This window comes from Daktulosphaira vitifoliae, unplaced genomic scaffold (genome assembly GCF_025091365.1).
Source record: "Daktulosphaira vitifoliae isolate Bord-2020 unplaced genomic scaffold, ASM2509136v1 Scaffold_1, whole genome shotgun sequence".
Classification (NCBI taxonomy): Eukaryota; Metazoa; Arthropoda; class Insecta; order Hemiptera; family Phylloxeridae; genus Daktulosphaira; species Daktulosphaira vitifoliae.
Window position 1 is genome coordinate 1,544,014 of NW_026099572.1, and position 27,266 is coordinate 1,571,279.

General features: G+C 24.6%; 3 protein-coding genes and 1 long non-coding RNA gene across 9 annotated transcripts in view; 2 read left to right on the forward strand and 2 right to left on the reverse strand.

Moving 5' to 3' along the window:
- Positions 1 to 883: 883 nt before the first annotated feature.
- Positions 884 to 3,244, forward strand: LOC126906338 (uncharacterized). Its single transcript, XR_007704224.1, has 3 exons — positions 884 to 1,001; positions 1,067 to 1,268; positions 3,152 to 3,244. It is a non-coding gene; the product is annotated as an uncharacterized LOC126906338 (long non-coding RNA).
- LOC126906186 (probable nucleoporin Nup54) lies at positions 2,496 to 15,687 on the reverse strand. 4 transcript variants are annotated; one of them, XM_050686569.1, is made up of 11 exons: positions 15,442 to 15,687; positions 15,120 to 15,224; positions 11,065 to 11,304; positions 10,900 to 11,001; positions 7,563 to 7,715; positions 7,352 to 7,505; positions 5,532 to 5,674; positions 4,752 to 4,907; positions 4,318 to 4,694; positions 2,866 to 2,976; positions 2,496 to 2,789 (listed from the first exon to the last, which is right to left on the reverse strand). In XM_050686569.1, the coding sequence occupies exons 2-11, from the start codon at positions 15,199 to 15,201 to the stop codon at positions 2,685 to 2,687; spliced, it is 1,623 nt and encodes a 540-aa protein (XP_050542526.1). In that variant the 5' UTR covers positions 15,202 to 15,224; positions 15,442 to 15,687; the 3' UTR covers positions 2,496 to 2,684. The 4 variants fall into 4 exon arrangements, with proteins under 4 accessions (XP_050542526.1, XP_050542518.1, XP_050542509.1 ...); XM_050686561.1 differs by having other exon boundaries at positions 15,120 to 15,230; XM_050686552.1 differs by having other exon boundaries at positions 15,337 to 15,687.
- A 165-nt stretch (positions 15,688 to 15,852) lies between these two features.
- On the forward strand, positions 15,853 to 25,185 carry LOC126906161 (protein SDA1 homolog). The gene is made up of 13 exons (XM_050686501.1): positions 15,853 to 16,115; positions 16,185 to 16,388; positions 16,457 to 16,639; positions 16,703 to 16,768; positions 16,832 to 17,008; positions 17,377 to 17,475; positions 17,535 to 17,772; positions 21,724 to 21,859; positions 22,942 to 23,116; positions 23,227 to 23,687; positions 23,747 to 23,831; positions 24,009 to 24,164; positions 25,078 to 25,185. The coding sequence occupies exons 1-13, from the start codon at positions 16,029 to 16,031 to the stop codon at positions 25,120 to 25,122; spliced, it is 2,112 nt and encodes a 703-aa protein (XP_050542458.1). The 5' UTR covers positions 15,853 to 16,028; the 3' UTR covers positions 25,123 to 25,185.
- Positions 25,140 to 27,266, reverse strand: part of LOC126906211 (serine hydroxymethyltransferase) — a 5,420-nt gene continuing 3,293 nt past the window's right edge. For all 3 annotated transcript variants that reach the window (XM_050686609.1, XM_050686596.1, XM_050686600.1), the window contains 4 exons: positions 26,737 to 26,949; positions 25,681 to 26,028; positions 25,505 to 25,621; positions 25,140 to 25,442 (listed from right to left, as the gene is read on the reverse strand). In XM_050686609.1, the coding sequence (XP_050542566.1) occupies positions 25,288 to 25,442; positions 25,505 to 25,621; positions 25,681 to 26,028; positions 26,737 to 26,949 (833 nt within the window). In that variant the 3' untranslated portion in view covers positions 25,140 to 25,287. The remainder of the gene's footprint in view (positions 25,443 to 25,504; positions 25,622 to 25,680; positions 26,029 to 26,736; positions 26,950 to 27,266) is intronic.

Genomic DNA, 27,266 nt, shown 5'->3' on the forward strand with positions numbered 1-27,266 from the left:
CCTAAAGAACATAATTTTAACTGTCAATATCCAACTAAGAAAACGTAATACCTAAGTAATCGATTATATCAGAAGCATATTTAAAAATTTGCTGTCCAAATTATATGTTAAATTGATTAAAAAAGTAATTTACTCCTATAATACCTTTTAAATTAAGCCCATTACCTCCTCCTAAATAGGTTTGTTACGTTTTAAACGTGTTTAATTCACCAAACATTTTTAAAATTACATGTATTATTAAATTGTTTACTTATGTTTAAACAGGTTTTTTTTTTTACACGTTTTTTAATAATTTTGCTCCTAAATACGCTACTGTGTACTATTTTAATAAAATTATTACCGATGTGCAGTAATAACAATACTCCNACGTTTTTTAATAATTTTGCTCCTAAATACGCTACTGTGTACTATTTTAATAAAATTATTACCGATGTGCAGTAATAACAATATTAATAATAATAATTCTTTAAAATATTTTTTTTGTTAATAGCCATTCTATTGTGAATTTTTTTTATAAAATTCTTATCATTTGTTTTTTTAGCAAATGAGTACATCGCAACATTTTTCAATACTTAATGATATAACGTTGCTCGAGGGACGAACTGAAAATAATAATGTATTTTTAATTTATCAGGCCTTCAATTAGATAAGTAGTCTTGGGAATGTACACAAAAATACAATAAAGTGATTTACAAGTCATACGTTAAATCACTGTAGAACTGCTATACATTTTTTTTTAACACATAATATAACAAATATTATTTAACCATTGCGTACTCCTACTCTCTGCCGACGAATCATTCGTATTGTTTTTAAATATTATAAAAATAGAACCAAAATAAAACACTTCATTATTTTTTTTTTTCAAATCTAGATCTAGGTTACTAAACATTATAAATTAATTTTACTATACCCCGACTGTACTCGTGTTCATTTAGTTACACAATATCACCGTGCATACCTTATGCTCTACAAGAAATCTGTTCACTCCACCCAACACGGTATAACCTACATTTATATTGTGATGACAATAATATAGAATAATAATGATTTAAATTGTTTGTAGAGTTTGCATTGTTCAATTGTATCCCGTAAACGGAGTTAGACGCTAAACATAAAGTTTTTAATTTTTCTCACACTATTGTCTAAAAATGAAGAAATTTTAGCAAATAGAAACCACAAATTGTTATGTCTTACCCTTACTTCAGTAAAACGTAGGAAGACTTTTTTCGTGGTTGATTTGTTACATTAAAGCAATGTAATCGCAGGTGTGTTTTAATCGTGCTATTATTATTGTTATTATTATTTTAGTGTTATACCACAAATGGTATTTTCGACAACATCATCATTGGTACCACTAACTTTACCGGGCGTTGTACTTTCACTTAACCGACCGGTTTTATAGTTGCGTTTGTGTATTAAAGATTTATTTAGTCTATTAGTCGTTTATAAATTCCTAATAGGTCATAACAATCGTGTATACAGCTCTAAAACCACATTGCTTACATCCAGTTTTGTAATAATTAATAAACGATAATATATTTATTTATATTCATAATTTAAACATATTATCAAGATGAATGCTATGAGAATTTTACAACATATTACAACCAAATAAAAATTGATTGCAAGTTTGATTAATAGAATGAAAGTTTGCTAAAATACAATAGCTTCAGGAAAAAAAATCAAATATTTTTTCTAATAATCTAATTTATAAAATAAATTGTACAATTAGACTCAGGTTCCTCGAGATAAGTTATAATATTTTATTCTATTTTACTACAAATTTGTTTTTCCTTATTAATTATGCTCTCTAAATATACAAGAAACATATTAAAGGATATATGCATGTGCATTTGAGGTTACGTGTTTAAGGAAAGAAAGACCTAACAGGAAATCGAGATTTTCCCAGTGGATCTCTCAACAATATTATTATTTATTTTATTACTGGGGTCTCCTACTTATCTCTCGCGTTCATTTAAATGATCAAAAGTAAGCTAATAATTTAATTTGTGTTTTTAGTATTCAATAATTCATTATCAATATAAACGGTTAAATGAATCGAAATATTTGCTTAGTAAAGATAAATATAGATAAAGAATCGAATAGTGTATTTTTTAATTTCAGGCCATTTACGAAAGGAACAATCTCGCAAATTTTCCAATTTAATATTTCTATGAAATAATTTCAAGGCAGTAGCTTGAAAAATATAACTATAGAGTCTATTTCATTAGATGATATACCTAAATGGAATTTTCTTTACCACATTTTTTATTTCCCCTTATCCAAAAATTCAATTAATATTTGGGAGTGAAGTCCAACCCACGTAGTTTCTATGCACACTATGCTAATCAATATTATAGAAATATTAAACAATTTTAGAATATTAAAGAAATATTAATCCTCCTTTTGTATATCAAAATTCATACAATAACAAATAGGTATAGAGTTATCAATACACCTCAGTGTAGAAAAATGTTTACTAAATTAAAAAATACCAAATAAAAATGTTCTTTAATGAGAAAAAGTAGTTAGCTTCTGTAAATAATAAAATGGAATTTATCATACTAACTTGTACAAAAAATCACATAGTTTTATATCAATTCTTTTAAACTAAAATTTATGCCAATAATACAGCAAATTTTTGATAAAAATACATTTTTTTTTTTATTGAGTTAATATTTTTATTTAACATTACTTAAGGTTTCTTTCATCAGTTTTAAGGCATTAAAATCTTCTCTAACAACAGTTTGCATTTCTGCGATCATTCTTTGCTGTAGTTCTAGAAACTTTAAATAAAATGTATTTCATAAAATAATTTTACATTACTAATAAACACAATAACAAGAATTAAATTTTACATACATGCTTAATTTCTTCAGCAACTTGTGGAATATACCCTGTACTACATTTAGAATCATCCGATAACTCTGAATTCTTTAATCTAACAAGAGTAGCGATTTCTGTTAACTTTCCCTAGAAAAAAATTTTATGACCATATAAAAATTATTGATTACTCAGTCGTGTAAAAAATCTTTTTTCTAGTCTGGAAGTTGGAGCATGTTATCATATGTGTTTTAGGGTCAATTAATTTTCGAAAAAAAAAACTCGTAAAATGTGTTTATCTTAATCGTTTTTTTCCTCTTTCAAGTTTATGGTTGTACTAGAAATGCCATTAAGCATTACTTTGGGGTGGCTCACATCATCTACGCCTCACCGTAAAATGTCAGCGAGCGATAGAGAAGTCAGAATACTGGCAACCCCACCGGAGACTATGTGGTAAGCTGATGCGATCCTTATGATCGCCCTTTTTTGCACTCTAAGCAGAATCTCTCGGTCACGCTAGGCCGCACGAGCATTGTGCGACCCGAACATAATTTGCTTACCGATGACAAGGCCCAGGTAGATTATGAAGTCTTTTAGGAGAATCTCCGACTCCATCACAGCGAGTTGTGGAGGAGAGTACTTATACATGCTCGTTAACAACACCGCTTCGGTCTAGTTCAGGGCGAAGCTAAGTCTACTTATTTTTTTTTTCAATACCGGCATTATTGTGGGTCACTCTAGAACTGCCGTTAATCATTACTTCAGGGTGGCCTACGTCGTCTATAATTCACGCCGCTGCGATATGACTTAGCCCGAAATTCATGAAGAGCTAAGTAAGTCCACTTTACATATGTTCTTCATTCAACCCAACACGTAACTCACATGATTACGTTTTACGTGTTTCTTTGAAAATCAAAACCTTGACGTGCTGGGTTTTTATAGACTACAGATTCCGATTCAACGACTTCAAAAATATATGATTAACATGGTTTGACTTCTATATCCGGATAAAGATTTTTCGTGCTTTTGGGTCATAATTAGTAAAGGAAAGAAAGTTATTAAGAATTAAAAGAAATGATATTTTCAATTGAAAATACAGTTAGTGTATCTTAAGTATATCAGACAAAATTCTCTATATTAATCAAATTTCAACACAAGATAGTTCTTTACATCAAGAATTAAGTATTTTTTTTTTTAATAGTTTTTTTTAAATTAATTATGATAACCCAACAATTGAGAATCTAATTTACTTTATGTTCATGGTCATACCCACGAAAGGATATGGGAATATCCCATTATATGGTGAAAATATATGTTTTTTTATGGAGATAATAAAAAAATAATTATGTATAATCCCCTACACAAAATCCTGGTTATACTTCTGCACATTTTATATCATACAGTCTAAAGCTAGAGCATTAAAAAGAAGAATTTTATATTTTGCTCTAAGTATACAGGGTGTTCAGTATATTATTTAAAAATAAATCTTACCTGAAACCTTAAAGGTGAATTAATATCATTGTACAATACTTCCAGTTGATTTTTAATAGTTTCTTCTTCGGGTCTTAGAGCCATTCCAGCATTTAATATAACCATTTGACCAACTAAAACTTTAACTATTCTATGGGTCAACTGATCCATTTTATCAGTGTATTGTTCAAGTTTTGATTCAACTCTAGTTTTTTTTCTAGCTAACTCATTTAGACGATCAGAAATACTGTTGAGAGCCATTTTGTGTACAGTAACTTGTTCATTATGACACTTATATTTCCAACATAACTCTGAGAATCCTACTATAGGAACAGGAATGAATACTGTGGGGTTTGGGTTGTCTATTTGAGCTTGTTTCCAAACTCTTAAATCAATACCTATTAAAATAATGCAATTTACTTTATAAGCAAAGAAAGAAAAAACAATGATACTACCTGCTGGAGGATTTTCAAAGTATTCACGTAAGTTTTCTTCGGTAAATCCTGCATATGGAAATATATTTTCTACTCCCATAGTAGTCAACTGTTGCTTTGGAGCAGGTTGCATTAAATAATTTACTACATCATTACTTGATACTCTTTTTGAATTACCTATATAACATAAATAGCTATTTTTAATTTGTATAAGTTGATATAATTACAGTTTCTCAAAGTTGTACACGAAGTTATAAGCCTAAACAAAAATGTATTGACACGTGAAATGTATGTGCGCAATGGCTTGTTGGTAATTTTTGTCTCTACAGAGCCTTGGGTTGCAGGATCTAATCCTATACTGACCATCTATTTTTTCATATGACCTCCATTACAACTTTGATGACCGGTTGTCAACCCCAGTGGCTATGTCAACATTTTAACAAAAAAAATTTTAGGATCATAATAAAATCCTGACCCTTAAAATAAACTCATAATAGAAGACAGAGTAAACTTCATTGCTTTACATTTTGAAAATTATTTGGACTCCTTCTAAAACAAATTCCTAAATACATCACTAAAGTGGGTCCTGATTTATCATTATCTAAAAACAATTAGACTATAAGTTTACCTTTCACAGTGATTTAAAATTAACATAAATAATTGGTTAAGAAATGTATTTTTAATAAGAATTGTACAAAAAAGTTAAAATTTGTTGACTAGTATAATTAACATAGAAAATTATAATGATGCACATAAATTGTTTTACAGTTGAAGTATTCATATAATAATATAATTTTTTACCATTTTGTAATTTTTCTTCAACAAATATGAGAGCCATAGATTTGGTTTCTGTATACCATTTTAATGTATCTAAATGTACACTAAAATTTGGTTTACTTCCCAAGATAGCAAACAAATTTGATGTTAACTGTGCTTCTTGTTTTCTGTAATTAATAAAATCATAATACATACAGAATAAAATGTAATATTAAACATAATATTCAGGATTTAATTTTGTTATTAAGTTGATTTTCCCATGACTTAAAATTTAGATGATCTCTTTTAATAATCTATATTTAAATAATAATTTATATTTAATGTAGGCAGCCTACCAAGCTCAATCAGAGTTTCATTCTGTTCTTCTGAGTATTAAGTTTTCCTATCCTCTCAAACACAAGCAAAAGTTTTTAAAAACATTTAAAATAATTATCATAAATACTTAGGCACACATTTAATCAAAAATTCAGGGGTGCAAAAATTATTAACTCCAAGAAGATTTATTGAAGTTTTAACCACTACATGCCCTTAATCTTATAATAAACATTTAACTTAAATTTCATAATAACAATACATTTTAATACAATATTAGAAAAATTTAAAATAATGATATCTATAGTAGTGATGGGCCATATCAGTTAACTCAGAAAAACCAAACTTTTTTTTTCCAATAAAAAAAAACCAACATTTTCATAAATTAATATTATTTTCTTTGGAATATTTAACAATTACTATTGTATTTATTTATTAAAATAATTATTAAATAATAAAAATTATATAATAAAAATTATATAATATTAATATCTGTTGATTTTCTTTTTGTTACATACATATTTTGATTATGTAACTACTAACTTCATTTTATCCTTACCCCTTATAACTTATAGGGATATTGAATTGATTTTAAATATTAATGACAACATACATATTTAACTAATTTATAAAATAAAATTTAATGGGTTGATAACAATTTTTAAATCAGTACTTTGAAAGTAGTTAATGTTCTCACATTTGAAATGAAGGAAGAGTGTGCCCGAGAAATATCTAATAATTATATCTAGTCCTAGTTAATTTTTGAAAATTGTCATAACTTCTGAAGCACTCGTCCAAAAGTTGTTACTGACCAATCATTTTCTTAATTAAATGACTATTTTATAAGCTAGTTAAATATGTATGTTGCCATTTAAAAAAAATTAGTTATATAAAATAATGCTAAAATGTAATAGTAGTTAATAATTCAAATAATGTATGTAAACTAAAAAAAGTCAAATTTTTTTTATCAATATTTATTATTTTGTGATTAATTGAAGGGTTATGATAAATAGATCACTGTATATAAAGCTATGTTTTCCAAAAAAAAAATTATCTCTTATTTAATTAAAATTTGATTACTTTTATGAACTTGTTTTGATAATTAGATAATTTAATTATAAGTGATGCCAAATTTCAATTACTTCCGATATATTAACTAAGTACACCAGGTATCATTTGGTTTTCTAATATTGGACCCATTCCTATTTTATAGAATCAAAATTTAATTTCTATAACAAAATCTAAGTTTAAATTAAATATGAATTAAATAATACGAAATAGAATTAATATATTAATATCACCACAGAAATGTTTTTCAAATTTTGTTGTACCTTAAAATAAATGGGGGTGTTAATTTAAAATTTGTAAGTGTAATGCACTCCCTGGCACCTCTTTTGTGTGATTAAAAAAATAGGTTTTTTTCTAAATCTAATATAATTGTTCATAAGATCTCGTTAAATCTTGATAAAACTATTAATAGTTCTATCGACTTTTGATATTATTTAATATAATTATATGTTTGTAAAAATCACCTTATCTCATCCATTTTTTTGTTAATTACAATAGCTACAAGGGCGTCTCGACTAGATGATGTTGGTTTGACACTGTAAGTGATAGCTTTAAACCGGCAAAGTGGATTTTGAGGAGTATATTCAACTGGCGGAGTATTGTTTAATGCGTAATATCCTGATAAAATATTAATAATTAATAAACATTATATTTTTCCTTAAAAGCTCATTATACCTTTCCCAGTCCCCCAACATGCTTGTAATAAGTTTAGTTTACAAATTATTTGGTCTCTCTCATCATCGAATAATTTACAGTTTACAATTGAATTAATAACTGTATCATTTATATTTGGCGTTTGATGTTGTTGCTGTAGTTGAGTGGTATTTCCTTAAAAAAAATAATTTTAAAATAATAAAATGGAATAGTCAATTAAAATTATTAAATTTTCAAATTAAACTCTAAACATGAAATGTGTTTCAATTGGGTGAAATTGCTATGTTTAAATAAAGAAAACCAAATTATGAGAATGGTACAGAAATTTGTGGTTAAGTACAACAATAAAATAGTTTTTAATAGTTAGAGAACAGTAGGGGTATAGTTTTTTATATAAAAAAAGCTAATGTCTTTAATGTTGTGTTTTTTTAATATTATTTGTAAATAATAATAATAAGATTTCCTTTTTCCATCATAAATTTTTTATTAATTAATAAATCATTAATAGTAAATTTATTAAATATATTTTTAGCTTCAATGTGAAGTTGAAAATGTATTCATTTTACCATGTGATTATTTTTATATTCTCAGCTTTCATTAAACCGATTTTGTTCCAATGGTACGTTAAAAGATTACAAATCGTATCAAGTTGAAGACATTACCTCAAAAAATTGTAAATTTTTTTGTTTCCTGTAAATGGTGGAAAATCCTCAAAAAATAAAAAGAATTACAGTTTTTAAAATCGGTAAATTTTGTTATTTTTTACATTTTTTTATTTAAATTGCAAAGATTTTTTAAAAAATGAATAAACCAAAATATATATATTTTATTTTAAATTATAAACGGGTAAAAAAAAACCCTTTAACATAATGCGATAGAATAAATATAATAATTTCATAGTTTACATAAATTAAATGAAAAAATACAATTTTAACTAAATACTACTCAGATTTATAATAAACAATTAGAAATAAACAAATTACAATACATAATATATATACATATATTTTTTATATAAATACCTTAGGTATTTACCTTACTTTGGATATATATTTTTTTTTGAAATATTGACTGTTAACCTGGCCATAAGGAGGATTCAAAATAGCAACATTTGCACAAAAATTTAAGTTTTGATTATTTTACGGAAATACTGCATCTTTTAAAAATATTTTTAATTGAAGTTTACGTTACATACTATAAATTAAAAAAAAAAAACTTTTCCCGACAATTTATCTTCTATGTAGATGGCTGCATAGATAAAAAACTTGCAAGTTTGAAATTTATATCATTAAATAACAAATTTTAAGAAGATTTCAAAAAATGGTTTCTTTTAAAATGATAAATGGCCAGGAACTTATATAATTACTATTAACAGTAAATTTATGAAAAAAGCCCAAAAATTTGTTAAAATCACTTATTATATTTTTTGTATTTATATCATAATAAATCATTTCAATAGAAATACCAATCATTTCTATTTAACTCTTAGTGTTTAAATAGAAGCTAAAATTGAAATTTTCAGAGCTATATTCTGTATAGTTATATTTTATAGTATTCTATAATATTCAGATATTATAGAATTATAATATATATTAGCTGATATTTAGAACTATTCTGTGCTTAGTTTCACCTATGATTTCATCCAGTATTGTGATGTTGAATTTCATTTTAACCTATATTTTTTTTGTTATTTTTTAATATATTAATACTCGATTTTAACTAATAAGTAATAATCTAAAAAAATTAGTGGTGATGGAAAAATTTAATTGCAAATTTGAAATCTGCTCAAAAAATTTATCTAAAAAACCCAGCACAGTGGGGTCGTGGCATAGTTGGGTCCAGTATAGATGATATCTGACAGTGATTAAAATCACTATCATAAAAAACGCTTCGATGCAAATCTGTAGATAGTGTTTAATTAATAAAAAAAAAATTTGTTAAAATAGCATATTTTTAATACGGTAGCCTTTTGCGCATAGAAGATAGGTCGTCAGGACAAATTTTTTTTTCATTTTATAGCACATAAAATAAGCTTTAATTTGATATATGTTTAAAGGATGCAGTATTTCCGGAACATTTTCAAAAATTAAGTTGAAAAAGTTATTTTTTGTAAAAAAGTTACTATTTTAAATCGCCCCAGTGAGCAGAATAAGTGTTAGATTTTCAAAAAAAATTATATCAAATGAAAGGGAAATATCTAAGGTTTCAATACAAAAAAATATTATTTTTATTTGTTCATTTTTGAAAAAGTTATGGCAGTTTTAAGTACAAAAAACATCCTGATAAAAGGTGATTTTTATCGCAAACATTACATTTTTTTAAAATTTTTGACAGCCATTTGGACATAGAAGATAAGATGTCGGGACAAATTTTTTTTTTTCATTTAATAGTATATAACATAACCTTTGATTTGATATATGTTTAAAGGACAAAGTATTCCCGGAACATTTTCAAAAGTTCAGTTGAAAAAGATCTATGTTTTTTACAATATTTCAAGTTTTGAACGCCCCCTATACAAGGGTAATTTGTCCAATTTTAATAAAAAGTATGTCAAATGAAATATGTACTTATAATGTCTTTAGAAAAAAAAAATTTGTGCTGATATATACATTTTTCAAAAAGTTATAGCATTTTTAAGTTGAAAATTTAAAATCGAAAATTTTAACAAAAAATAGTGTTTTTTTAACTACGGCAGCCGTTTAAATGTAGAAGATAAAGTGTCGGGACAAATTTTTTTTTTCATTTTATAGCACATAAAATAAGCTTTAATTTGATATATGTTTAAAGGACGCAGTATTTCCAGAACATATTCAAAAATTAAGTTTAAAAGTTAGTTTTTGTAAAAAAGTTGCTATTTTAAATCCCCCCCAATGAGTAGGTTAAGTGATAGATTTTAAAAAAATGATATCAAATGAAAGGAAAATATCTAAGGTTTTAGTATAAAAAAAAATTATGTTGATTTGTTAATTTTTGAAAAAGTTATGGAAGCTTTAAGAAAAAAAAAGTGAAAAAAATGACAAAATTTACCGATTTTTAAATTTGTAATTTTTTTTGCATATTTCCTCCATTTTCGGGAAACGAGGGAATTTTTTTCAATTTTTAAGAGTAATGTCTTCGACTAGATACGAATTGTATAATTAAGGGAATAGGAGTTGATGTTGCTTTTGGACTAATCCATCCATTTCTTAAATTCAAACACTATCTATAGATTTGCATCCAAGCATTTCTTTTGATAGTGATTGTAATACTGTCAGATATCACTTATAATTTTCTTAACTATGCCACGACCTCACTGTGCTACCATTTTTTTGTTTTAAGTAATTATTTTGATCTCTACATAGATTAATCATAAGGTTACCTTGAAATGATGTTAAATTAAAAGGGGATGCTGTTGTTGTGGTAGTAGAACCAAATGGTTTAGCTCCGAATGATGAGCCAAAAGTTCCTCCAAAAGATGGTGCTATTCAAAATATATTATTTGTAAAATATTTAAATTTTATTTTAATTCATAATTATTTAATACTAGCTGATAATCCAGGTTGAGTTTGTCCCAAACCAGAAAAAATAGATTGTGGCTGAGTGGATGTAGCACCACTAGTATTGAAACTGAATGCAGGTGTTGCAGATGTAGTGGATCCAAATCCAAAAGATGATGTGGCAATTGTAGTCGGAGCACCAAAACCAAAAGATGTTGTTGGAGCAGTACCTACTGAAGATCCAAATCCAAATGATGGTGTAGCAGACGTAGTAGAAGCTCCAAAACCTATAAAATAATTTTAATTTTAATTATTATTAAAAAGTTTTTTCTTTTTAACCTTAATAAGTATTCCATTTAAACAATAATTATAAATGTGATTAAACTAGTGAAAAAATTGAAATATCACTTAATTAATTTTTATCAAGTCTAGGCAGACTTCATTCGATGTGAAGCTGAGAAGGTATTAATTTTACTATATGTTTTTTTTTTTTATTTTTTTATTTGTCTGTTACCACTTTCTCTCAGCTCTCACTGAACCGATTTCTTTCAACGATACATCAAAATATCACAAATTGTATCTAGTCGAAGACATTACCTTCAAAAATTGAAAAAATTCCATCGTTCCCCATAAATGGAGGAAATCTCCAAAAAAATTACAAATTTAAAAATCGCTAATTTTCAAAAATTTTTTTATTTAAAACTACCATAACTTTTTGAAAAATGATCAAATCAATAAAACTTTTCTTTTTATAGTTACGTGAGATATTTACTTATTACTATGTATTTTATTTTTTTAATAAATCTGACATTTTACCTGCCTACAGTGGGGGATTCAAAATTACAATTGATCACAAGCAATTAACTTGTTCAAATAAATATTTGTAAGTGTTCCGGAAATACTGACACTTTTATATATATCTTAAATAATAGATAATGTAATATAATTTATCATGAAAAAAAATTTTAAGACTTTATTTTGTCTTCACGGTGAAAATGGCTACTGAATGCTATTTTTGTGTGAAAATTTTCGATTATGTATTTTATTTTATTTTAAAATACCTTACAAAAGTTTTTGAGTTAGAAAAAAAATTTTTAATTATTTTATTTTTATTTCATTTAAATTCAATAACTTTAATAAATATCAAGGAACCCATCACTGTAGTCCCCCTCGTTTGAAAAAATTTCTTATTAATATTAGAGATTTTATTAGTGATGGGCATTTTCGAATATTTTAAACTATCAAATAGTATACGATAGTTTTGAAAAACTATCGAATAACTATTCGAATTGTTTTTATACAACCGAATAGTGTGCTTTTAACATAGACTATCGAATAGTTTTAAAAAATATTTAAATGGGCTAGCGAATAGTTTCAAAAAATATTCGATTAGTTCTATCTAAAATTTTTATTAAGTACACTAAATTATAATAAGAAGATAATTAGCGAATACTTAAAATAAATTATTATACAATTAATAATAGTAAAAAGTACCATTTTATTTATTTTTAGTTTGTGAGTCGTTGGTAAAAACTGATAAATATGGGTCGAAAATTAAAAAGCAGTTCTTTTTTTCGATGACTAATGATATATTTTCAGTTTTATCGGAAAGGTTTATTCTATGCGCTACAGATTTTTCGTAAATACTAAAGTCTTATTTTACACTTAATACCATGTGTACTGTTCTTAGTCTAGCATTACCTGCTCTTTTGTCTTGCAAAGGCATAACACCGATAAAGAGGACAGCGCGTTTTTAATTTTAACGTTTGTATATTGTGTTCAAATTATGTTTATACCACCAAATATTTTATTTTTATCATAAACTATTCGAATATATGTGCAACTATCGAATAGTTCGATAGTTATTATTTGATATTTACCATCACTAGTTTTTATACTATGTGATTTTTTTTTTGACTCTCAATCATTTACTTAGCTCTTGCTTGATCAACTTTTTTTATCGTTACATCAAATGATCACAATTAATACACTTAATTGAGTAATTTTTTTTAACAACAATATTTTGATTTGTTTTTTTAGTTAAAGTAAATCATTAAAATTAATTCAGTTCTGCATATTTCAATTGTTTGAATCTTTTTAAACACCAAAAGTTAATTAGAAATTATTACTATGATTCTATTTAACTGATTTATTACAATAAAAATGCAAAAAAAATATTGAGCTTTTTTGATAAATTTATAGTAAATAGTAATTATATCATTTCTTGACTGCATAGTAATCTTAACAATACTATTTTTTTAATTATCATAAAATTTTCTATTTAATAATGAAAATTTCAAACTTGAAGTTGAGCTGACAGTTATGGTAACAAATTCAACTTTTTTTATTATGAACATTCAAAAAATAAACTTTAAAATACCAAAAAAATAGGTTAAAAATGATATTTTTTAATATTTTAAAATATTAAAAATCAAAATCTGTAATAATTTAAAAACAATTTTTTGTATTTATTTTTTTATTGTAATAAATCATTTCAAAAGATATATTAATAATTTCTAATAACACTTGCTGTTTAAATAGATGATACAATTGAAATATTCAGAACTATTTTCTTTATAGTTATACCCTATAGTTTTTAACTAATTAGCAATAATATCAAAAGTTATTGGTGATGGAAAACATATAATTACTGATTTGGTATGATTAGGTGTGTATATGGTAAATATACACATCTTATAATATGTAGATGAATATGGTAAAGGTATCTGTGTACCAACCTTTTTTTAGTAAAAAAAAAACTTGTTCTTTATTGACAACAACAATTTTGTTCCAACAATGCTACAAAATTATTTATGTGATAAGAATTCTAAAAACAAATTTCAATTCAGCATCAAGTCAATTAAATATTAGTCAGGCAATTTTCAAAATTTTTTTTATCTATAATATCCAAAATTACTTTGCAAAACTTAGTTTTCAAAAATAAAAACTATACTTAGAGGTTAAAGGATGGGTTGGATTGAATATATAATTTCAAAAATTGACCTAACCGATTCTCAATTGATACTACAATTTTGAATTCAAATCTGTTTTCAGAATTTTTATGACATCAGTAGTTTTATCATAATATCGGAAAAAAACAAGTAGATTTGTATGCATAAAATAGGTTTAACTGGTAATATACTGGCTGTTATATAAAGCCAGTTATATAATTTAGTGGTTTTTAAATGACAATAAAGTTATTGTAAAAGTAATTATATAATTTTTTATTAAAGAGTGCTTATTAATAAAATATTAATTTTATAATAACTTTACTTTCATTTAAAATACTTAATTTTTTAAATATATATATTTTAAGGTCAAATTATATCATTACCTTATATTATGTTTATTTTTTATGGTCAATCTAATTTTTTTAATAATCCGCAAAATCTAAAAAGCTACTCTTTAAGTTTAACTTAAAACCCTCTTGTGACACGGGTTAGGGTTGATCAATCTGGATCAAATTTTTGAATTTATTTTTTACACTACTACTTTAAGAATCTACTATTGTGAATATGTGTCTGCATAAAAAATGTATTAAATAAACAAAATTAAAATATACACAATATGTGCCAAAAATATGGATTATCTTATTATCTGTACTAATGTAGAAATATTCATACTAAGTATTACAATTTTAATTTCCTGAATTTGAAATTTTTATATAAGTCATACTTTTATCTTCAGCTTTTACATCCACTTAAATATATAACCTCATAAACATAAGTTTGGAAGTCAATTTTTTTTTTTTTAATGAATTATATAACATGATTTTTAATTTAAAATAAATTTAATGGATGCACGATTCCCAATGAATGTTTCAAAGATAAGAAAGAAAATATATTATTGAAATGCGCTGTAAAATAAAATTGCTGTATAATCCGCCTCTTTTTAGGCGAGTAAATGATTAAATTTCCATTTAATAAAATTAAAATCTCATATTTTCCTACAAAAAAAATCAATCTTGTAAGACTTATTTTTTAAATTTATCATAAATTATATCTCTCATTATTTGTTTAAATGATAAGGGAAAATTATTATAATGTCAATATAAAATTAAAAGCAAACTTTTCCTCAATCTTATTTATAAAATACTAATTACCAAATGGACCAGATGAAGTTTGAGCATTGATTCCAGAACCAAAAGCATTTGCAGTTGATGTATTAAAACCAAATCCAGTCATTTTCAATAATCACTTTAAAATAACTGTAACTTATTGAATGATTCAGTTAAAACTTAACAATTGTAATAAAACCATTTAACATGCAATTATAATTATAAATTATAACATGTTATAAAAATAATTTTACATACTTACTATATATGAAGACACAAATAATTTAAACAATTATTTATAATTAAAACTAGAAATTCAAAAATTAATTTGAACAACCCTTAAAACAATAGAAAAAACTATATTTACCATTATCTTAATTTGTGATGTTGCTATTGATAATATTAATTTTAAATTCAAAGCCCGCGTTGTTCTGAAATTAAAGGTAGCCTTATCACCACAGCACAGATCAGGTAAAGTCTTCGATCATTTACAAATACTATGCTTATAAATTATTTCAGCATTGAAGATTTATCTACCTTGGAATTATAATTAAATTTCTTCTTATTCTCGATTGAATAAGATATTTAATATCTTATGTTAAATATTAAAAAAATATGTTTATTATTCATAATAATATTTTAACTGAAAAATATTAAAAAATTTGAAACTATTTTAAATATTTTATTTATCAATAACAAAATTGGTGGTAATAACCAAAAATATTACCAACGATAAGACTTATCTACACATGTTATGTGCTTTAAATTTTCTAAATGTTTAGTATGCTTCATTCAGTATCACGTGCACTTTAAACTGTATGTATCTTTTCTGTATATAAACTTATCCCATTACTAACATCAAATACTTTTTTGAAAGTATTTATTATTTATATTGTATTAGTATATTCCATAAATTTTTATATCTATGTTTAAAAAATTTAAAGCTGTTTTATAATGGTACGACACAATAATCAGTTGCCCAATAACCTCCCACAATTACAAAATCTCATAAAAAGAGATCCGGCCTCCTATAAAGATGAAGTATACCTTTAATTAAAACCTTGCTATAAATAATTAGATTATTTTTATATATTTTTAAACTTATTTTAGTTCCTTCAACAACAACGTCATTATAAATCATTATTGGCTGTATTTACCTTGCGTCCATCAGATTTTAATAAAAGTCTCGATGAACTGGTTATGTTTATGGCTCAAGTAGCACATTGTTATCCCGGTGAACTTAAAACATTTGCACAAGAACTTACTGATCTACTGCAAACTCATGGACCTGTATTAGATAAAGATATGCGTATGGTATGAAAAATAACTTAACTATTTTTCCTACAATTGCAAATTATTTAATTATTTATCTGATTTTACAGACATTTTGTCGAGCACTCATTCTATTACGTAATAAAAAATTATTGACTCCAACAGATTTGCTTTCATTGTTTTTTGGATTACTCAGATCACAAGATAAAGAATTAAGAAAATTTTTAGAATCCCATATTGTTTCTGACATAAAGAATCTTAATTCCAAGCACAAAGATGCCAAATTAAATCGGGTAAATAAGATTTATAAATAAACTTTACATATAAATATTTTATTTTATTTTTTTATGTTTTAGAATTTACAAAATTTCATGTACACAATGCTAAAAGATAACAATGCCAAAGCTGCTAAAATGTCTTTGGTAAGTTATTACTTAATTTTTTTTAATGTTTTTATTAAAATATTTAACTATTCTTCTTATTAGGGAATAATGATTGACTTGTATAAGAAAAATATCTGGAAAGATACAAAAACTGTCAATGTAATTTCAACTGGCTGCTTTTCAAAAATTACAAAAGTTATGGTAGCCGCTTTAAAATTTTTTGTCACTATTGATACAAATGATTCTTCTGATGATAGTGACTCTTCTAGTTCTGATGATGTAATTGAAGGCTATTCATTAATTATATACTATAAATACTGATTTATATTTAATAATATCCTAGATTTGTTTTTACAATAATTAATGTGAAATTTTATTTTATTTGAAAATACATGTTTAATTTTTTTTTTATGTATATGAGCAAAATAAATTAAAAAGTGTAAGAAATGGATCTTACTACTATCAGTAAACTATTTTTAATTTTAGAAATACATAACTAGTATCAACAAATTAAGCTAAATTTTATCTAAGTCAATTAGTTTGTCAAACTAAAGGGATTATTATAATCCCTTTAAGAGTGTTATTATAATAAGGAGTATTATTATTAATAATAAGTATTATTATGAAGTTTTATTTATTTTATGTAGGAAGGACCAAATACACGAGAAGTAATAATGGCCAATAAAGTTAGTAAAACTACCAGAAAAAGACAAAAAAATTTGAAAAAAGTGAAAAAATTAGTTGAGGTATTATATTTAAAATAAAATTATCTTATTTAAAAAAAATAACATTAAAATATTTGTAGAAAAATAAAAGGAAGAAAAAACAGCTGTCTCAATCATCTAATTTTGCTGCCTTAACATTAATACACGATCCTCAAGGTTTTGCAGAAAAGTTATTTCATCAATTAGAAAAAAGACATGAACGTTTCGAAGTTAAAATGTTAACATTAGATGTGGTTTCCCGTTTAATAGGCTTACATCAGTTAATATTGTTTAACTTTTATCCATATGTCCAAAGATTTTTACAACCTCATCAAAAAGGTACAGAAATATTCATGTTCAATTTTATAAATATCTTTTTCATTATAACAGTTTTAAAGTGTTAAATACAAACACAAAATTATTAATTACTCTTACTATTAACCATCAACATTAAAAAATACTTTCAATTGACCTTTGATGGACTTCAATTGTCAATTGATTCAGTTGATTAATTTTATGGCTTTTTAATTTAAATATTTTTTATTTTTAAATTAATATTTTTAATATAGTTTTAATTTTAAATATAGTGAATACTATACTTTTTAAATAAAAATCTATTAAGGGCCATAGCAGCTTCACTCAAAGAAAAAGGTTTCTTAAACATTTATACTTTGTTACAATCGGTTAGACTGTCGTCGAAAAGAGGGATCTTCTTCTTCCTCGCCTTAATCCCAACTACTTGGGGTCGGCCACCCTTATCCTAAACTTCCACTTGACACGATCTCCCACATCATCTAGGCTCACATCAGCTGTCCTCATATCGCATTCAATAGGAAACCTTCATCTCTTTTTTAGTCGCCAAAGAGAGGGATAGTGGCTCCAATTACTGAATTGATTTTTCAATCAGAAAATGAAGCCATTCGTGACTGAGTTTCAAACCCAAGACAATGTACATCGAGCACTGCCACATTGTCCCTCCCTTTGAATACTATACTTACATAATTGAAAATTTGGTGTTCCCAATACTAAATCACCTAACCCTGATCTTCAATCAACTAAGAAAGATTTACTTACATTTATAATAAATAGATTCACACATGTTATTTGAAAAAATAAGATGTTTTATTTTTTTAACTATCGGACTCTGGATTTAAATGTCAAGTATTTACTAATTGGAATAAAAGAAAAAAATGTTGATGAACTCCTTATTCAAAAATTAAATGATCTAATTTTAGAAAATATTGAGGATTATGTTACATCTGACCAAGCTGTTATAGGAATGTGAAAATATACAGAAATAATGAATAAAAATATTAATAATAATAAGATGTAATAAGTTCATCAGTCATAAATTATGACTGAAACTTAATTACAATTATTTTATATTAAGTACATAATATATATATTCTTAAATATATATATATATATATTTATTTTTCAAAAAGTTATGGCAATTTTAAGGAAAAATAATGTCAAAATTTATTGATTTTAAAAATTGTAATTTTTTGGAGATTTCCCACATATAATCCTTCTAATATGAGAAGCTATATTAAATTTCTTGTGTTATCTACTTAAGAAATAACATGAGTGTTATTGTGTGATAGTATATAAATTATTAAAAAAAAACCCAGCACAGTGGTGACGTGACATAGATGGATCAAGTATAATGATATCTGACAGTGATTAAAATCACTATCAAAAAAAAAACGCTTCGATGCAAATCTTTAGATAGTGTTTAATTTTAAAAAATTGGTGGATTATTCCAAAAGCTTCATAAACTGCTAGTTCCTTATTAATATCCTGATTAAGACAAAGTATGTCGAATAAAAAAGAGATTATTAGAAAATAGTATTTCCCATAAAAAAATTATATTGATCAATACACTTTTCAATAAGTTATAGCATTATAATGTTAAAAATGTAAAAAATAAAATTGAGAATTTTCACACAATAATAGCATTTGGTAGCCATTTTCACCATGAAGATAAAATAAAGTCCGAAATTTTTTTTTTCCATAATAAAGTATATTACATTAGCTTTAATTTAAGATATATATAAAAGTGTCAGACTTTCCGGAACACTTTCAAAATTTAAGTTGAAAAAGTTCTACTTTCTACATGCATTTTTTAGATTTGAACCCCCCTCGTATATAGGGAAATGGTCGGATTTAAAAAAACAGTATGTCAAATGAAAGATGTATATAAATACTACTCCTCATGAAAAAATTGTACTGATCCATACATTTTTCAAAAAGTTATAGCATAATAAAGTTAAAAATGTAAAATACAAAATCGAAAATTTTCACACAAAAATAGCATTCGGTAGCCATTTTCACCGTGAAGATAAAATAAAGTCCGAAATTTTTTTTTTTCATAATAAAGTATATTACATTAGCTTTAATTTAAGATATATATAAAAGTGTCAGACTTTCCGGAACACTTTCAAAATTTAAGTTGAAAAAGTTCTACTTTCTACATGCATTTTTTAGATTTGAACCCCCCTCGTATATAGGGAAATGGTCGGATTTAAAAAAACAGTATGTCAAATGAAAGATGTATATAAATACTACTCCTCATGAAAAAATTGTACTGATCCATACATTTTTCAAAAAGTTATAGCATAATAAAGTTAAAAATGTAAAATACAAAATCGAAAATTTTCACACAAAAATAGCATTTGGTAGCCATTTTCACCGTGAAGACAAAATAAAGTCCGAAATTTTTTTTTTTTCATGATAAAGTATATTACATTAGCTTAATTTAAGATATATATAAAAGTGTCAGACTTTCCGGAACACTTTCAAAATTTAAGTTGAAAAAGTCAATTTTTTGTGAAAAAGTTGTCATTTTAAATCCCCCCCTGTGGGCAGGTTAAGTGTCAGATTTACAAAAAATATATACCAAATGATAAGTAAAGACATCATGCATCTATAAAAAAAAAATTATATTGATCCATACATCTTTCAAAAAGTTATAGCATTATAAAGTTAAAAATATAAAAAAGAATTTTTTTACAAAAATCGTATTTTTTTTATAAATTTTGATGTCTGTTTTCACCATGAAGATAAAATAAAGTCCGAAATTTTGTTTTACCATAATAAAGTATATTACATTAACTTTAATTTAAGATATATATAAAAGTGTCAGACCTTCCGGTACACTTTCAAAATTTAAGTTGAAAAAGTTCTACTTTTTACATGCATATTTTAGATTTGAACCCCCCTTGTATATAGGGAAATGGTCCGATTTAAAAAAACAGTATGTCAAATGAAAGATGTATATGAATACTACTCCTCATAAAAAAATTGTACTGATCCATACATTTTTCAAAAAGTTATAGCATAATAAAGTTAAAAATGTAAAATACAAAATCGAAAATTTTCGGTAGCCATTTTCACCGTGAAGATAAAATAAAGTCCGAAATTTTTTTTTTGCATAATAAAGAACATTACATTAGCTTTAATTTAAGATATATATAAAAGTGTCAGACCTTCCGGAACATTTTCAAAAGTTAAGTTGAAAAAGTTAATTTTTTGTGAAAAAGTTGTCATTTTAAATCCCCCCTGTGGGCAGGTAAAGGGTTAAATTTATANATTTTAAATCCCCCCCTGTGGGCAGGTAAAGGGTTAAATTTATAAAAAAAAATACATCAAATGGTAGGTAAAGACATTATGCATCTATATAAAAAAAAATTATATTGATATGTTCATTTTTGAAAAAGTTATGGCACTTTAAAGTAAAAAAAATTTCAAAAATTTCAAAAATTNATCACTATAAATTACAGTGACAGGTAAACTGATTTCGAGTAATTAATGTTCATATTTGAAAACTTTTCTTTGAATTTAGATACACTTTGTCGAAGTCTTAACAAGCATCATTTTATTAATTAAGAAAAAACTTAGATATAAATGTTACCTTGAATCATATATAAATATACATAAATTGAAATTTCCTGTAACACATGACTAAAAAAAATTGAGAAAAAAGGGGAAAAAAAAAAAAAAAAAAAAAAAAAAAACACATCTTAGTAAAACCAATACCTTCTCAGCTTCGCATCGAAGCTAACAAATCTAAAATTTAATTATTAATTAAATAAATGTCAACAATTTTTTATTATACTTTTTTTTTTTATTCTTAAATTTGGTAATTTGGATGTTATTTAATTTAGAATAGTATTAAACACAAGTTATAAGTATTTACGTTAAGTTATATGTAAAAAAAAAATGGAGAGTATTTATAAAAGTTCTAAATATTTTACAGTTCAGGTTATTATTGTACTTTTTATTTTACAGAGGTAGTGAAAATGATGCAATTTGTTGCTCAATCATCTCATGAGCTAGTTCCACCTGATATATTAGAACCTGTCTTACGAGCTTTAGTTAATAATTTTGTTACAGAAAGAAATTCATCTGATGTTATGGCTATAGGGTAAGATTTTTAATTTAATATAAATTATATTTTTTGTTTTATATAACAGAAGGCCTTGACTGGTCATTAGCTAACCTTAAAACTACATAACAGTATCAACTCTATTTTTCTAAATTGTAATATACATCCTTAACTAGCTTACTTGTTAAAAAAGTAATCTTATTTAAAAAAAGGTGAATTTTATACATTATTTGTATGATTATATTCATAAGATATGAATAGTTTTACTTTAGGCAGGAAATAGAATAGCAATAAAATATACTTAATACAAATTATAATAATCATTACTCATTTCTCAATCTATATTTTGAATTGTTAATAACTTCAAAATTGGAAAGTTGTGACACAGTAGAAGATTAATCAGATTTAATACTGATGTTAGCTGTGCTGTTTACCTATGGTTTCTGGCTCCATTAGCTATAATAAGATTATAACAGGTCAACAGCTGGTGTAAAAAGAGATGATGTTAATAACATCAAAATTATAGTTAATAAGTCATTTTCCTAGATAAATAGTTTTCAATTATAAAATATATATTATTAAAAAAATATAATTTATACCCTAATAAAGAATAAGTGTAGTACCGAAGAGATAAATAATAATTAAAACATTTATAAGAAAAACAACTTAAATTGTTTCTTTAATAAAATAATCAATTATCAAATTTGCAAATTATTTCTTTTTGATATTATAGATGATAGTTTAATTAATTAAATATGTACCTAAAAAAATGAATTTTAAAATTTTTACCTTAATTTACATAATTTAAATAATATTCATCAAACATACATACATTTTTTTTTACTGATTTCACAAAATCATATTATATATAATGGGATATATTTGAGACTATCAAATAAAAATCAAATAATGATTTTTACTATAACTAAATTTTATGTTCCTACTTGCAACATAAAAACATAAAACTAAGTTTGTAAACTCAAATTTTTTTTCTTCTTTCAAAATGCTATGAAATAAAGTTATACTAATCTAAAGCAAAAGTAATTTGGCTAATGACTAATTTTGAATTTTATTATTATTATTATTAGATATAATTTTTAATTTATGAAATTTTTTCATAGACTAAATGCTATTCGAGAAATGTGTGCAAGAGCTCCATTGGTCATGACAGAAGATTTATTAAAAGATCTTGCTCAATATAAAAATTACAGAGAACGTAGTGTTATGATGGCAGCTAAATCATTAATACATGTTTATAGATCATCAATGCCACATTTACTACACAAAAAAGATAGAGTATGTCAAATTACCTTAATTACATTGATTTTTCTTATATAAAAAAATAACTACAACATATTTTTATATATATATATTAACATTAACAATGGATAAATTTTTGATTTCAGGGAAGACCTACTGAAGCTACCATGGAAATTGTAGCTAGAAAGTTTGGAGAAATTGATGCTAAAGAATTTGTACCTGGAGCTGAAGTACTTCTCGAGACTGACAAAGTAGAATCATGTAATGAATCGGATAACTCTGATGATGAATGGGTTAATGTTAGCCATTCTGAAGATGAAAATGAACAGGAAGATGAAGATGAACAAGAAAATGAATCGGGTGAAGAATTGCATGAATCCCATCAAAATTTAGTTTTAGAAAATTCAGCAACAGATAACACAGAAACAGTTAAAAAAGTAACTAAAAAAGAGCAAATAGCTGAAAAAAGAGAAAAAGCTGCAAAAGTGAGTTCTATGAGAATATTGACCGATGAAGATTTTAAACGAATAGAAATTGCTCAACTTAGTAAACAAATAACCACAGCCAAAAATAGAAAAAGACCTGCTGAACCTAATGAATCATCTAAGTATTATAAGTTTTCAATATATCATGATTTTCACTTTCATTTTTTATTTGTTTTTATAGAGGTGAACTAGTTAGATTGAAAGATATCGAAAATATTTATAAAAAAAGGAAACATGATAAACAAACTAGGATAGAGTCTATTAAGGTATTATTAATAAATTATTTTATTTTTAAAGATGTCTGAGTACTACTCATTAAGTAGTATTTAAAACAGTGATTTCTAAAAATTAAAACTTTATAACTATGGAATTTTTTAATTTTAAAAAAATATAAATTTTTGTTATATATATATATATGAATTAGCTACATTTTTTATTTATAGAAAGGGCAAGAAGACAGAGAAAAGTTTGGTTACAAAGATGGCAGACTTAATCCTTTTTCAAGTAAAACAAATAGAGAAAAAAATAAAAATAAAAACTTTATGATGATAAAACATAAAGCTAAAGGCAAAGTAAAAAAATCATTCAAAGATAAGCAGGTAAAAATTTGGGTTGATTTAAACAAGTATTTTTTGTTGTTGTGCTTTTGAATAGTTTCTAACTCATTAAGAATTGTTCGCTTACTATTATATATGAGTATTATTATATAATCATTTATAAATCCAGCATTTCAATTTAAAATCAAAAATATTAAAGTTAAAATACTTTATTTTACATATTTTAGATAATATTAAATGCATTGCTTGTGAGCATCACTTAATAGTCATTAGTAGTTTTATTGAAGCTTATAGTTAATGAAATAAAAATATACAAATGGTGCTATAAATAAAATTTTATTTGACATAACAATAAAATTTTTATATTATTTAAAAAAAAGTTCAATCTTATAAATTTTCTCTACATAAGAGAAAGAAAACCATTAATCAAATGTTATTTAAAAATTACTGGATTTTAGATTTTTTTGCAGAAAGCAATTATAAAGGCCTAATTGAAACAATCAGATTAGCATTTTTTTCTTTTTGAAAATTTAATTTTTGACAGTATTGTACAGCAGAAACAACTATAGAGATTCATTAGACGGATATGTTTGATAGTTTTACTCGAAAGATATAAAATTATTTAAGCAATAAAACTAGAGTAAATTTTTTTTCCAGAGTTCAAAAATTAAAATTGAAAAATAGATTTTTCTGAAAATCATGTTTATTTTATCCTAGTCATCAATTATTAAAAAATTAATGTTGAGTTATTTTAAATAAAAATAAAAATTGGGTCTGAAAAGCTTAAAATTAATTTGGTAATTTATAGTTATTGGTTAAATTGAGTCTAATAAAAACTTAGCATTTTAAAAGGATGAATAAAGTTTTTAAGGTATTATCATAATACAAGTATATCTTTGTGATGTTTCCAATTTACATAATTTAAATTTCTTATAACAAAATATTTCTTTTTCAGTTAAAACTACGTGATCATTTATTAAAGTTGAAGAAGATGAAATAGAATATTTTAATATTTGTGAAAAATATGTTTTATTTTAATAAAAACAAACAAAATATAAAACAATTTTAATTTGTTATCCTAATAATAATGTTGTAGTGTATACAAATCAGTTTTATGATTATTTAATCTCAAAATGAGATTAAATATCGGATTATGTATATTAACTCATTGAGGCATGTAAAATTGTTCTGCAAAAGTTTCTACTTCTTTAGTTAGAATCTTTAAAGATTCAATGAATTTTGGATCAGAACTTAGAATATTCTTGAAATTTGCCAATTTTGGACCTGATATTTTTTGAGCTTCTAATGCTATACACAGACCTGTTAAAAAACAAAATAGTTCAACTTTCATTAAAGAAAATTAATTAAAAATATTATGAAACCTTTATGAATTAATTCTGCTACCACCATAATATCATTTTCTTTCATGCCTCTTGTAGTAAGTGCTGGTGTTCCTAATCTTATTCCATATGGATTCATAGCACTTTTGTCACCAGGAACTAAAACATATCAAAATTAAGTAAAAAAAAAACATTATTTTAAATGTTAAAACAATCACCTGTATTTTTGTTACAAGCAATCTCTATTGATTGCAATATATACTCTGCTTTAGAACCAGTTAAATTTATTGGTCTTAGGTCAACCAATAACATATGAACATCAGTGCCGTCAGTAGTTATTTTATACCCAAATTGTTTTAGCGATTCAGCTAGTTGTTTGCAATTAATTAAAACTTGTTTCTGATAATCTTTAAATTCTTGAGTGGTTGCTAATTTCATAGCAGCTGCAATGCCAGCAATAGCATTATTGTGTGGTCCTCCTTGAAATCCTGGAAAAACTGCTGCATTTACACGGTCTTCTAAATCATACATTATGTTTTCTCCAGATTTAGTGACAGATCTAATTCCTAAAAAAGAAATGAATTTATATGTATATACGGAGTGGCCCATGATGTTAAACACATATCTAATAACTTTTAATTTAATAAATATTTTTTGGATTATTTTTTTAAAATTATTTTTACAGTTTTAGACTGAAAATAAAAAATATTTTTCAATAAATCTATTTCTTATCAAATTTTTTTATAAAAAAATTTTGATAAAGGAATTATGAGTTAAAACTAAGTCAACTTTTAACTAAATAAGTACTTATTATAAAATTATTATACATATTAAAATTTAAAAAATATTCTTTAATTGTAGTTCCAAATTATACAAATTATTAAAAAAAAAAAATAACGCAAAATATTTAGTAGATGAAAAGTTTTTGATTTGTCAAAAAATCATAACTTATATGTATAAATATATATTTTTGATATTTATAAAAAATAATAAGTAATTTACGTCTCAAGTTGAGCAAAAATCCAGAGTTAATAAAATACATTAATAAGAAAAATATTTTTAAGTATAATAATTACTGATACATAATAATTATTATTATAAATCAGTACAATATTAAACTACTACTATTTTTTTCAAAATTAGTAATTCAAATGTAGAAAAATGTAAAAAATAGTTTTACTATCTTAGTAATTATTAATATCTTTTAGTGTATGTTTACTGATTAAAATAGATTTTGGATTTTGTACATCCCTGTTAATTAAAGTAAGACAAACCTTTACGATAAAATATAATTCCACCACGAGGTCCTCTTAATGTTTTATGTGTAGTTGAAGTAACAACATCGCAATATTCAAAAGGTGATGGAATGACTCCAGCAGCAACTAATCCACTTATATGAGACATGTCAGCCATAAGATACGAATCATTAGCAATACTTATTTCTTTAAAACGTTTATAGTCTAAAGTCCTAGGGTATGATGTTACACCTGTATATATAGCAGTAGATTTTTTTATTATTATTATTATTTTATTCAGACAATAATATATTTAATCATAATAAATTATTCAATAATTTATGTTAATTTTCAAATATTTGTATAACAAAACTGTTAATTAATTATATTATTTTAAACTTAGTAAGCATTTTAAATTATATTCAGATTTACAAAAAGAAATCTAGTAATCATAAACATCTCAATTTCTTGTAAAATAAAATTATACAATTTTTTTTTTTTTACTTTTGTTACAAAGGATGATCCAAGGGAGTTTCAAGACACTTTTTTCCACCCAACATGTGCAATAT

Bases quoted from the DNA above. Each gene is read 5' to 3' on its own strand.
- LOC126906186 (XM_050686569.1), bottom strand. From the start codon at position 15,201: ATGACTGGATTTGGTTTTAATACATCAACTGCAAATGCTTTTGGTTCT. The intron at 11,305-15,119 runs GTAATTAGTATT...ATTATTTTATAG, and splicing joins AACTTCATCTGGTCCATTTG to GTTTTGGAGCTTCTACTACG. The intron at 7,506-7,562 runs GTATAATGAGCT...ATATTTTATCAG, and splicing joins ATGTTGGGGGACTGGGAAAG to GATATTACGCATTAAACAAT.
- LOC126906161 (XM_050686501.1), top strand. From the start codon at position 16,029: ATGGTACGACACAATAATCAGTTGCCCAATAACCTCCCACAATTACAA. The intron at 16,769-16,831 runs GTAAGTTATTAC...TCTTCTTATTAG, and splicing joins AAGCTGCTAAAATGTCTTTG to GGAATAATGATTGACTTGTA. The intron at 17,009-17,376 runs GTAATTGAAGGC...TATTTTATGTAG, and splicing joins ACTCTTCTAGTTCTGATGAT to GAAGGACCAAATACACGAGA.